Source organism: Emydura macquarii, unplaced genomic scaffold (assembly GCF_026122565.2).
Source record: "Emydura macquarii macquarii isolate MOO-44397 ecotype Brisbane River unplaced genomic scaffold, CSIRO-AGI_Emac_v2 contig_2199, whole genome shotgun sequence".
NCBI lineage: Eukaryota > Metazoa > Chordata > Testudines > Chelidae > Emydura > Emydura macquarii.
The window spans coordinates 606,599-620,347 of record NW_027132336.1 but is presented as its reverse complement, the minus strand read 5'-3'; the positions used below and the strand labels follow the sequence as shown (position 1 = coordinate 620,347).

The window sequence follows — 13,749 nt, the reverse complement described above, 5'->3', positions numbered from 1 at the left end:
CAAAGGTGTGTCTGATTTAGGCTCCTAAATCCCATTCAAAATATAATTTTCAAACACACCTAGGTGCCTAATTCCTATAGGAGTGAAATCCCTTTGTGAAAATCCCACTTGGTGCCTACCTGCATGTTTAGATACCTAAATACTTTTTAAAATATGGCCCTTAGACAATTAGGAGCCTATATCCCATTGACTGTCAATGAGTCTTAGGCTCCCAGTAGTCTGCTAAATTTCCTACAGAATCTTTGAACATAATTTAAATGTTTTTGAGGAAGTGGTTTAGAGGGAATAATTTTTTTTTTTTTAAATCACTAAAAATCATGAATCACCTACAAAGTGGGAAAGGGAAATGATGGTACTTAAAATAAGATTAGGGCCACAATTATGGGTCAGAGAACCCAAAGACAAAATAACTGCAAGCAGAAAGTTTGAAAGAAAGCTATCCGGCTAATTGTAAATGTCAATGTTAAAGTCTCCGCTAAGAAGCAGAAGAAATTGATGGAAGTAAGAATGTGTATTCTGAATAGATAGTGGATTTAACTGGTTAATAAATTACAGACAGCTTATATTTCAGAAGAGAGAATAAAGAGTAGAAAGGCAATGCAAAAAAATACAGTACAAAGTTCAATACTGTACAGGCCAGATCATCTGCTTGTAACAAGGAAATGAATTTAATTTGGCTAATCAAATTCTATTATGGTGGGGTCAGGAGCCTGAAGTTCTTAAATTGTGCAGGAAAAAAGCTTTAGAATTTACTGTGCAGTTTTAAATGATGAATGAATTAAGAGTGAGATTTTCAAAGCTACCTAGAAGACATGGATGCCCAGTTCCCATCCAAGGCAGCTTTGAAAATCTCAGCCTAAGTGTATAAAGTTTTCCTTAGCATACAAAATTTTCTATTAAGTACTGAAAAAGCTGAGGTCAAACCAACTTTTTAATGGACCCAAGTGTCTCAGTTCACCATGGTCCAGAGAATCAAAGGTCAAATGTATTTACTATTTTGGGGATTCTTTACAATATTTATTTAAAACATATATGGCCAAAGACTCAGCTGCTGTAAATCAGTGTAGCACCACTGAAGTCATTGAAGCTATTGTGATTGACACCAGCTGAGGACCTGGTCTCCCTCACCTCCTCCCATTTTTCTAGGAGGCTATTAAAAAGTTTAAATTAATTGTGAAACTGTCATATTTCCAAATAGCAAAAAGTATAACTTGACTAGCTCTCAACAGATCTACATTATTAAAGTGGCCTTTTGCAGAATTTATTTCCCATTTAATGCTTTTAACTGAGCTGTATAAAATAAGTTGGGAAAGACTGATGAATTAACAATGTACTGATGGGAGAGGAATTTCTGATGCTCAAACAGAAGTGTTCACATCTGGGAGAGAAATTCTGTAACTTGCCAAAAAACATAGAAAGGAGGGTAAAAACAGTATTTTCAGCTATAACTTTTATAGGTATGGACAGAACAAAACAGCTTCATTTAATCTCTCCTCTATGAACTCTTGATATAACTGAAATCACCAAGACATTTAAGTAGAAATCAAGAACCATAGAGTTTTCACGGTTTTTCTTTTGTTTTTTGATTGTTTTGTAGCAGTTAAAAAAAGTTAAAATGCTAGATCCTTAGGTGGCATAAATCAGCCTCACTCAACTAAATCAACAGTGCTAATCCAGTTTACCCCTGCTGAAGATCTGTCTCCAAATTTGTTTTGTTCTTGCTTTCACGTAATTATGCACTTCTTTATTTTGTGCTTATTCCTTGCACTTATTCTGTATTCCTAGAAATACAGTTGCAATTCCATTTCCATTTTATCTGAATTGTTTAAAGCTTTGACATTTAAATGATTTTCTGCTTACGTTAATCTACATTTTTCTTCTTTTGCAGCTGTATAAAAATCTGTGGGCAATAGTCTTTCAAGGCAGCAAGGTGCTGGAGAGACCATCATGGTGGGCAGAATTTTGTGTTAATAAACCCATTGTTGGCAAGCTGAGATCAAGGATGTAAATCAAACATGTAAGAGGGGCCAACATACATTATCAATCTTTACCCTATTTCAGACACAGGGAAGGCGCCCATATTTCAAATGTTGCAAACAAAGGAGATTTCATACAGAAGATGCCAAGAGACGGAATAAGTTTGAAATCAAATATGACCCAATCTTAAGGACTGTTGACATAATGGCAAGAACAGTGCAACACATCTGCATATAGTTCATTGTAATCATGTTAATATTAATTAGTCACAGATTAAGAGAAAAAAGTCTCATTAAAGTTAATTGCGTCTCACAGCTTCAATACATATCAAACTAAATATTACTTCCATTGGTGTTCTGACAACAAATAGGGTCTAAAAAATCTTGTAATTGCTGGCATGCTACAGAAGTTAAACATGCAAAGAACTTCTACTTTAAACAGGCAGGCCAGTTTTACTTTTTCCCAGTTTTTAGCAAAACAAAAGGGATTGTAGAACAGGAGAAGATTTTCAGTGGGCATAAACTAGGATAGCATCACTGGAATCAAATAAGAGTCTCTGGAAGTCCATGAAGCTACTTTGCTTTACACCATCTGGTCCACAACATTTAAAATAGTTGATTGTTCTTTCACCGCAAGAGATGTGTTGACTTCCAGTTTGAAGCTTTGATTAATCTTCTCAAGTTTTGTATCACTGTAGATATATATAATTCCAAGTTTCTCATTCACTTGTCATTGTTCTATTAATTTATGGTAACACAAATGTGAAATGACTGTGTAACTTCATTAGTAGTTAGAAAGTTTGTTTTTTAATTCCACCCCCCAGTGTTAGTTTTTAAGCTCAGACCAATTAGTGTATATCAACACATGTTGGAGCTGCACCTACTTCCTTCAGGTCTAAATTTAGTCAGTAATCTGGCAGCGAATTGTTAAAAATAAACAAAATGGTTTCTGCTGTAGCCATTTGGTCAGGGACAAGAAAGTAGAATGATAATTAATGCAGATGAGGGAGAACCATTTTTTGTATATGTTTAATATATATTCCCCAAGTAATAAGTAGTTTCCTTTGCAAATAAAGAGACACTAGTAAGTTTTTGAAGTGCAGAATATTTTATATTTTTAAAATAAAAGATACTGCCCGCTTTTCTATACTGTATGATTTCCCTGTTAGTCTGAACTGATCTAGGACTAAATCCTGCTCGCCTTACTCATGTGAGCTGTCCTGTCTGAGCCAGAGGGACTATTTTTTAGGAATGTGTCTAGGATTCAGAGCGTGATCCTGTGCCATTAAAGTCAATGGGAATTTTGCCATTGACTCTCACTAGGAGCAGAATCAAATCTCTGGCCGTCAGTGGATTTTTTTTTTTTTTTTAATTGTCACCATTCCATTCCAGCCCTACACTTGCGCTGAGGAGGAGGAAGTGTTTCTATGCCAGTATTCCAAAGTGTGTAAGTCTTTATAATGTTATGACTCAAATATTAAATAACTGTTATTGTGCTGTTTTTGTGTGTGCAAATATTACTAGAATACAATTAACCAAAGTAAAAAAAATAAAAAGTGGTATTTTCAGTTTTTACCATATGATCAAGTAGTTATATTGCACCTTCTAAAGTTTCACCAAAATAAGGTAGAACGTAGGTGGCATTTCACTACTGGAAAAACCATTGAGAAGGGTATTTCATTTTTAACAGTGTGCTCTCAGAGTATCTCAAGGTACCTTTTCCAAGCCAGAAACCTTTTAAGGTCTCAGTTTAGCTTGTTAAGGGCAATTCAAGAGATTAGTTTAAAATACCCCCAAAGTGAAAGTCTTATTTTAAACCCTGCCAGCTGTAGTTCTCATTTTCTTTTCTTTCTGCTCTTCATTTTCTCTTTCCAGTTGTGTGGCAGAGGATCCATGTTCTCTTTTCCCAACAGCTTTTTCTAGCTAATCCTTTCATTTTTGCAGTGGGACACCCAAATTCAGAATATCCCAACAGAAACTCTCTTCTAGCAACTGGTTATATAAAATAGAGGTGAACAGCCAGTTTTACTAAAATTCCTCATGCATATTAGATATTTTTTTCTTTGAATTGCTTCATCTCATTAATTCTAGTATCCAATAGGTGGCATCATCCCAAGGACAGTATTTTAAGAGTGTTCCACTGAAGCAAAAATAGCCCTACTATGCTTAGATACAAACACAGACACACACGCAGAAAGAGAGAGAGAGAAAGCAGAGACTCTGGCAATTGTACTGTTTGTGTTTGTATAGATCTTACTATAGCTCTAAATATACCGTAGCGGCCCAATCTTGGTTAGACTCAAAAGCCTATATTAATGCTGTGTGTTCCTGCTACACTGATGAGCAAATATTAGAGCAACCACCAAGGGAACTATACATCCCAGTTCTCCCCACCAATGTGACCTGTGTGATTGGTCTTTACAAGAGAAGAGAGGGGGATGATGGGCATTTCAAAAGTACAGCCAGTTCACGCACTGCCCAAATACCCTAACGTCTGTTCCTGTTAATATATTTATTAATCGTATTGTGATTGGTGGGCTATCAGAACTGAGACCCCATCCTGCTAAGTGCTGGGACAAACTCAGAGGAAGACAGTTCTTGCTCTGGAGAGTTTACATTTTAATGTGAAATCATCACTAATAGGCAGGAAAAAGTGGCGAAAAATAGAATAACTCATATGTAACTCTAGAAATTAACTATGGCCTGGGCATAATTTTATGGCTGTGGATTGTTTGAGAGATTTGATTTTTTCTTTTAAATATCAGCTCTCCCCAACTGAAATATACTGAAATTCATACTTAATATGAAATACTTATTTTTTTAAACAATAAAGATGGGCAGCACTGATTTAGACCTTATAAACACTTATACATGGAACTAATGTTTGATATATCACATCAGTTCAGATGTGACTTCTCGGGGGAATTTTCATTACCCATATTAGTTATTCTTTTTAAATTCACTGCTCTGGCCAAAAAGCCAGAAAAAAAAACAAAACAAAAAAAACCCTAAAGAATGGTTCTGTCTTTGTAAGAGCAAGAAACACAATTTTGGGTTCCATCATCTGGCTCTGCTGCAGCAGTCAACTAGCAAATCTTCTTCCCAGAACTCTGTTGGCAAGACATTTAAAAAAAAAAAAAAAAATTCAAACATGGGAGAAAGGGCTACGTGCAAACTGAAAGAATTGAGAAACAAGTCTCAGTTGGACATTGTATAAAAGGGGGATAAGAATGGGTAAAAAGGACTTAGAGCCCACCTAATCACTATTCAGCATATAAACAGCATGTACTGGACCCTGAGTTTGTTCACATATTCATGCAGAGCAGGTTTAGCTGCTCAGGGATAGGTGATCAGAGTGGTATATGTGCATAAACTGTGGGAATAACCAATACCTTCATGTGGGTATATGCCCTATAAAGCTTAGAACCTGCCTACTTAAGAGATTACCTCCCCTCCCCATGACACACTGTCACAGCTGGGGTACTTAGAAGCATTTGAGCTGGATTACTCCTTACGAGGAAGTTCTCTGTAAGGGCCCTGGGATTATGGAATGTGCGCTGAAATAGCCCAGATCTTGTGACTTTCAGCATGTTGCAAAGCCCATTCACTTGACGGGTTTTTGGAGACCGTTGAGGGTAAGTTCGTGGATACACTAGGGGATAGAAAGGAGTGTCTTTTGCGCTCTGGTATGCTGAGTTTGTTCTCTAAATAAGTTTTTGTTAAAAATGCCAGTGGGTGCTTTTAAGACTAGCACCCAGATCCTCAAAAGGTATTTAGGGGCCTAGCTCCCATTGTTTTCAGTGTAAATTAGGTGCTTAAATCCCTTTGAGGATCTGGGTCTTAGTAATTACCAGGGCACCTAGGCCCAGATCTGCAAGAGATAGTAAGGTGCCTAAATACCAGACTTAGCTGCTAATGCAATCCACAAAACCCCTACTCAGCTGCTGCCTATCCCTGCAGGCAGGGGCAACTCAAGGACTCCAGAAAGGATGGGGTCCAGCACCAGGTCGCAACACCACTCACTCATATTTGGCCCCACCAACCCTCCCTCATGCCAACAGAGAAGGGGCTCCTTCCACCACCCCACTCTGGGCTCCCTTCCTCCCCTGCATTTTACACCCCCGCAAAGTTCAGTTTCTCAAAAGAGGGAAGTGGCAATGGCCCTTCCCCTGTCTCCTGCACCTCTGCCTGTAGGCACCTAAACTTACTTGGCACCTATATTTTTGCTGCAAAAATGGGCATGCACATTGCGGCTTCAGCCTCTCTCACCTGCAGGGCCTGATCTGGCAGGCATGCTGAGAGCATACCTAATGCCACACAAAACAGCCAGGAGCAGGAAGGACAACAGCAGCTCCCTTATAACCATTTGCCCAGTGGTTAAGGCTCTCACCTGAGAGGTTCAAATTCTGTCTCCTTATCCAACAGAAGGGGGAGTTGAACCAGGTCTCCCACATTTTGTATGAGTTCCCTGCAAGAGGTTATAAGGGAGTCTGGCTCCTCCTCATCCTCCTCCCTCCACAGCCACTTTGTGGAGTTAGGCAGACAAGATTGGCTTAGGCCCCTGACTCTAGGGCAGGAGGTCCTGGCTGTGGATTGCAAGCAGAGATAGTCACCCAACCGTCAGTAGCGGGCAGGGCTTAGGCCAGACCCCTTTTATCAGCATCTCCCTCTGGTTTTTGGGCATCCCATTCTCTGTCACCTAGCTCTCCCCATGCATTGTATAGGGAGTCTAGGTGCTTTACCCAGGGTTAGAGATTTCAGTGATTTTCAAGGTGCCCAAGTCCCCCTGTGGAGCTGGTCCTAGTATTTCTGTTTAGGTATTTTAATAACTATTAACTTAGGAGTACCTAGAACAGTGACTGATCATTTCTAGATTGAGTGTTGCTGTATGTTCAAATTAATGTAATACGCTTTTCTAATAGATTCAAACATTATTCAGTGGTTCTGGAGATCTTTTGTAGGGAGCATTTAGGAATAGCTGAAGTCAGCAGTCAAGTGAGAGGTTAATTTACAGCGTTTAATGGCAGCATGCAGATGTCATGCAATGAAATTTGGCATCCTCTACTAAATCACATGGCAGAGACTCCATAACTACCGCAGCATTGAATGTTACTAAAAGCATTCTGCTTCTTTTACAAGGCATTAAATAATACATTTGCCGGGGCTTGGTAGATGTGCATAAGTCTGCAAAATCTATTGCTTCTGTTATGTTCTCATGCTACATGTCTCATTGTAAGTCTGTCTTTGTCTTCATGTTTGTGAAAATAAGTCCACCCCCCCTTGTCTCAGTAGAAATGGAGTCTACGCTATCTATCAAAGCAATGTTTGAGTGGAGAATGAGGAAAACATCTGTAGTATTTTGTTTAGATATCAGCCAGGTTAACGGAGGTGCTCAGGATATTATCCTGCCTGACTGCATGGAGTTAAATCAAAGGAGGCTGTTGGCAGAGGGAAGCCAACAGGAAATGTAACAATGGCAAAAAGATAAGATAATGTCACAGAGAATACTAAGGGCATGTTTACACTACAAAATTAAGTCGACTGAAGTAAGGCCAGTCTTTCGCCACTGCAGTAATTAATTCGGTTCTTCATGTCCACACTACGTTCCATCTCTTAGCAGTGCACGTCCTCACCAGGAGCACTTGCACCAACTTAAATGGGGCATTGTGGGGCGCTTACAGATGGAGGCCCGCCACCCGTCGCAGGGCTGACAGCCAGAGCCCCGCCACCCCGTGGACACTGCGGCGATCTAATTGCTTTGCCTCTCATGGAGGTGGAGCTATTAGGTCTGCGTAGCGGGTGAGCTAAATCAGCATGAGGAACGCTGTAGTGTAGACTCTTATATAGTTAATTGAGTAGTGTAGAGCAGGCCTAAGAGTCTTTGAGAAAACAAGGGGGAAGCTATTAACTGAGGGATCACACACCTACCTGGGTCCAACTAAACTAGCAAGGTTTATTCTTCCCAGGCTTGAACCTAGGATATTAAAGAAGATATTAAAACTTAAATATCCCTGCCTAGGGGGGAGGGTGCAAAGAAGGCACAGCAGCTGGAGAGGAGTCTGACACAGCCTAGCACAGAGGATGCTGTAGAGGGATGGAGGTCCTGGCTTAGTGGGACTCACCTGACACTAGCAAGGAGAGAATAAAGTGTAGGTAACAACTAGGCCTTTTCTCATCTTATCCTTTCTTACTGCTTGCTATGTATCTTTGATGAATAAAGAATGCTTTGTGTTGAAGAAGCTGCTTGAGTCACTTGATTGCTGATCACAAGTCACTGGGGTAAAAGAGTTTAGAGGTACCAAACATTTACGTTACAATAATAGAGAAACAGTTGGGCTGCCATCCAGAGATCATGGAGTGATAGAATCAAGGGGTTCCATCCTCAGAGATGGAGGAAGCTAAGGCCGTCACCTGACAGGTTCACTCAAGAGGGATTAAAGGGTCTAAAGCACAATCTACTGGATAATCATGACATCTCCCAGCTATTCCTATTTTCCTGGTTTACGCGTGTCTGTAAAACTACCTAATAATAATTAATACAAAAGGCACTTTAAAAACTGTTCCCTTTCTGACAACCTGTTTCTGCAGGCCTGCTTGCACAATCAGTTCGGTGAAGCACTTTTATAGCCCTTTCCCAGCACTGAAAGATTCAACTTGCCCAGGGAGCGAGAGCATCTCCTTCACTAATGCGCCTTGTGGGACCTTCTATGAACAATTCTTCACAATATTACCTGGAACACAAATATACCTGCGCTTACCCCACCTTTGCTCGGTGCAGGAGTTTTCCCTCATGATGCTCCTCACAGAAAGGGGTCCATGGAGATGTTTGAGAACATGGGAGCTACTGGTGTCCAAGGCACTAGTGTCTACTCACCATTTGGTTCTCCTACCAGCAGTTAGTGCTGTTTGAAGTAGGTTAACAGCCTTGCTGCAACAGCAAAGGAACTTGGCAACTAAAGCTGTGCTGCCATTTGCCAGGGGAAAGGCTGGGCAAGCCAATGGAAATTCAGCTATCCCCTCAGAACAGCTACAACCCATGGGTTTCTGCAGGAGCATGCAATCTGCGTCAGGGTGCTTTCAGACCTTGGGAGTGGTTTAATATTAAAAGATATTGTACATTTATCAAGATTAGCCTCCTTCTCTTTGACGCAACAAAATATAAACCCAGCAGCCAGTTTCTCCTTTCGTACATGTGTATCTGCACAGACTCCACTGATGTTTCCGCTCTTCTTATTCTCATTAGTACAAGATCAGAGTCAGGCCCCAAATCTGTTTGGTTTGGTTCACTGGCTTAAGGAGCATACTGAGCTCAAAAGGGAGTTCGGCATTAGAGCATGAGATGTGTACGTGACTGAACATAATCTGAGACAGACAGTAAGTCAGGTCAGCTGTGATCACAGCAGGCTACTTAGAACTAGATCAGTGGAGAAGAAGCAGATAGAATCGCTTTTCCTCAAGCTATAAAGTCACAGGTTTGTAATATATAATAAGGGACTTTTTCTTTCATGGTAGGGAGAGAGGGGTGACATTTTCTCTGTGAATAAGAATTCTGCTGGCTACTGTGATTTTTTCCTGTTAGATCTGTAGTCTGGCTGTGTTTTTTCAGCCTTCACACAGCATGAGTCTGTCTACTGAAGTATGGTACAAGCAAACTTTTTCCATTAGGATTTTATTGGCTGCATATGTCAGTATCTGGCTAGAACAGCTTCCAGTGAAGGTCTAAGTGAATATGAACATAGTTTTTGAAGGAATTAACAATGGCAATAAAAATTCTCATAGATTTAAGGCACTGTCTGTCCTCAATGTATCAGAATCTTTGCTCTTTACTATATCTTTACATTTGTTAAATAATCAGTGTTTAATGGCAATAGATGATCACCTCCTTCACCCACTCAACTTCATGCATTGCTCCTTGTGTCCCCCTATGAAGAGAAAGCCCACCCCATCCTGCTTCACCAACGTCTCCTCCACGTCTCTCCTAAAGACGTGCTTTTGCTGCATTACTGCCAAGTCAATGGTTAACAATCAGGGCCAGTTCTAGACCAAACGGTGCCTCCCCCCATTTGTTAAACTTTTGAATAACTTATTTTTTATTCCATTTGTAGCCCATTTCATTACTTTGACGCAAGATTTGCAAGCATGATTTATCCATCACATAAAATGATAAACTTGCATGCTAGGATCTGTAAATCTGTATTTATCCATTCCATATAAGCAAATAAAAAAAAATGTCATTTCCTCTAAGCTTATAGAAACTTTCTAAAGTTAAGAAAAACTGAAATGTACTAAGAGCAAGAAATTGAATTGTGCATCAACATTGGTTGGGCCAGTATTAAAGAGTGTTACAGTAGGTGACAGCCTACCGAATGTTAACCCTAGCATTAGAATGTTAATCCTAGTCCGTTCGCTCCAAAGGTCGCTTTTCTCACCTTGCCCTTGTGAACTGAAGCAAAGCATCAGAGAAATCCAAAGACTGGCCAATGGCCCTTATATACCCACGAGAGCATGGCTGACAACATGCTAGGAGATTGGAGGAAAATGTAGTTTTCAGAAAGTCTGGAAGGTTCCATGAGATTCTACAAAGGTCCCAAACATTCTAGGAAGTTAGTGAAAAATGAATCCACATATGGAAAGCCTGAAACAGTTTGCTTCAAAACATTCTATTTTCCCTTTTGTCACTAACAACAAAAACAGCACCCCGAGCCTGGTACCCCCTCTTCCATCCTCCCCCGAGTCCGACACCTCAGGCGGTCACCTGCTCCTAAATCCGGCTGTTAATCAAATCATCCAAGTTATTCCTTTTCTTTTCTCTGTGTACATAAGTACCTTGGTACAGAGAATGGCTTATTTTGTACCTTGTATAGCATTTAATGTGCTGATGGTATTTGAAAATGACTTTTTTTTTTGGAGAAGACTGACTCAATCTTAGCTTGTTTCCTTCCTTAACAGTATAAACAATTTGTATTAATAAAACACTAGTTATAACAAATCCATCAACTCACAAAATTCAGGATTAAGGTTCTCTCTGTACCCATGAGTCTAATCCTATTCCAGCCAAGAGACAGTAGCATTCTTACCTTTAAATACTGGGATTGGGACACATGGAAACTATCAACAGTTATGGCCCAAAATGAGCAAGTGGAATAAGGGAAGAGACCAACTGTCCTGCTGGGCAAATCCCTTAACACACATACTTCTGGTAAAATAATTTATGCATAGACATAAGTCATGACAAACATCTTGCATATTTCAAGAAATCTGCAAAGGCATCAAGAATGATCTCTTCCAGGAAATACTATAAAAGGAAAGGCAGTTTTCTTAGCAACTATTATAAACACAACCCTTATCACAGTCAGCTTTTTGGGGCCCTGAATATAAAACTTTCATGGAGTTTTCTGGTTTGATCAGACCTTATTCCCTGCCTGGTCTCAGGTACAACATAATAGGTGGAGAATCAATCAGAAGAGCATTCTCCATGCTACTTTCTGCTATGATTAAGAAATGGGCCAAAGCCTCCAGGATACTTCCCCTTCTTTCTAAGGGGGCAGGAAGTAGAGAAAAGAAAAACCTGCTCCTATCCACAATCCCCGCTCAACCATTAGTAGGGAGAAATATTGCACAAAATTGAAGGCACACAATAATTATGATGTGATTCCTTAACATTTTGTTGCATACTGTGTTGCAGCAATATATCACATCAGTTACCATTGAGTCCTGACAACATAGCACCAGGATGCAAACCCTGAAATTGCAGTATCACGTTGCCACTGCAAAAATATTTTATGATTCTCTCTACTTCTATCCATTGAGGAATTGGTTCTCCAGCTATGCAAAATGAGTCCCACATAAAAGCTCGTACTTAATCTGTTGCTCCAAAAGTGCGAAACTGCCTATCAAAACAAAACCATTTATTTGTCGATCACACAGGAATAATTTAAGCAAAGAACATGCTTTGAGAAGATGTGTGTGCAATGCCTGTCTGATTCTGACTCCACCAATAGAAAGATGAAAAACACTATGGTTTTGTTCAATCGTGTTTCAAGATTTCTGAAGTCTCCTTTTCAGAACAGCTGGTGCCATTTAAAATTGTCCTCCCTAGAATATACTTCACTGAGTGTCTAATTAGAGGAAGTTTAAAAAAAAAATCAGCCCTCACAAACACTTGGCTTTTTCAATGTCTTTTATCAGTGTAAATGTTCAAACATTTAAAAATTAAGAACAGAGCATTGGCTGGATTTCACTGGTGTGACTCTAAGGCAGGAGCCAGGAAAAACATATCAGTGTGCTGAAGAATATTCCCACTTGCAGACTTTTTGACCCACAAAAGAGAGAACTCAATTTTTGTTTGTTTTGACCTTTTTACCAACCCTCATAAAAAGAACATCCTCCAGGTTTTACAGAAATTGCTCTGTTCCAGTACAGAGTAAGGGAACAAATCCCACTGTGATATTCCAGTAATTTGAAGACCACGCAGGTTTAAATGCAAACAAGAATAAACTTTGATTCCAGGGTCTCAAAGTCAACCCCTCTCTAGGTTTTTCTCCATGATCTCCCGAGCTCCTCCCTTCCTCTTCCAGACTCCACTGCCTGGTTTCTTAAAGGAGCCATGCCTCATAAGCAGCCATTCCCAAATACTACATCCATAATTGCTGAACCCCAGATAGTCGGAGTTGGGGTTTCACAGAATGTCAGTGGATGCACTTCAAAGTAACTTGCTGTTCAACATGCGTGAGGGTATCACAATCTGCACCCAAGAAAGGGAGGATGTGTGGATGTGTAGAGAACACAAGAATAAGCAAATGGTGGTCCTATTCTGCATCCAAGGCACAAAGAGTACAGCAGGTGAGCTACTTTTGTAAGGCAGGTAGAACACATCTATTTTTCAGTACTTTCAGTCGCATAGCACATTGTTGATGATGGATACAACACGTGTCTTTGGCTCCACTTAGAACCATCATTCTCTCCCTGATATGTGTCTGCTAGCAGTAAATGGGTGCTGCTGGGAGCATGGCCCAAGCAGGATTCTGACCTGCTTGATGTGATCATGCACCACTGGAGAAGCACAAGTTCAATGTGTGCAGCTTTGAGCACTACCTCATCAGCTCAGCCAATGGTGGTACCCTATGCGTGGAGAAGAACAAAGCAAAATAAATAAATCCTAGACTGAACTTTAATGGAGCATGGCAGGAAACAGCAGCTATCCTGCACTGCTTCAGGAAGCTTCATTTACACGGCTTACATGGAGACAAAGGGGGGGGGGGAAGAGTGGGCTGGCCCAGTGCTCCCTTACCCTTTCTCCCACAACTGCTCCAGCAACCATTGCAATGGAGAGAACCACCCCCTCATTTCTGGCCTAGTGTGATCAGGACAGTGAACCTAGCTATGCTTTCCACTTGGAAAGTCACATAAGGGACAAACAGGATGATACAGACCTGCCTCTCAGCAGCCGTATCTCACCAAGAGGAAATGGAAAATGCGAGCACAGGAAGGACAGCATCTGCCCCATCAGAATAATTCACTGTAGGGACTCTACTCCTGTCACAATCCATACCCCTGTTTTTTAGTAAATGTCCTGTTTGTGAGATGAGCCTGCTCTTTGTTTTGGATGCAGACATCTCCTAACATCTACCTGGATCAAGATCATGGGGATCCTGATGTATTCCCAGACACAAAAAAAAAAAAAAAAAAAAAAAAAAACAAACAAACAAAAAGATGGAGTTACAGTTGGGAATGCTCATCACCAATTCAAGGAGGATAAGGCATTACAGGAATT

General features: G+C 40.4%; 1 protein-coding gene across 2 annotated transcripts in view; it reads left to right on the top strand.

Annotated features, from left to right (window-relative positions):
* Nucleotides 1-3,548, top strand: part of ACOX3 (acyl-CoA oxidase 3, pristanoyl) — a 48,835-nt gene extending 45,287 nt beyond the window's left edge. Inside the window, exons 19-20 of one of the 2 annotated variants that reach the window (XM_067558875.1) lie at nt 1,889-2,017; nt 3,369-3,548. In XM_067558875.1, the coding sequence (XP_067414976.1) occupies nt 1,889-2,008 (120 nt within the window). In that variant the 3' untranslated portion in view covers nt 2,009-2,017; nt 3,369-3,548. Of the gene's footprint in view, nt 1-1,888 lie in introns of both variants that reach the window. The other variant, XM_067558876.1, reaches the window with a different exon arrangement.
* The last annotated feature ends 10,201 nt before the right edge of the window (nt 3,549-13,749 follow it).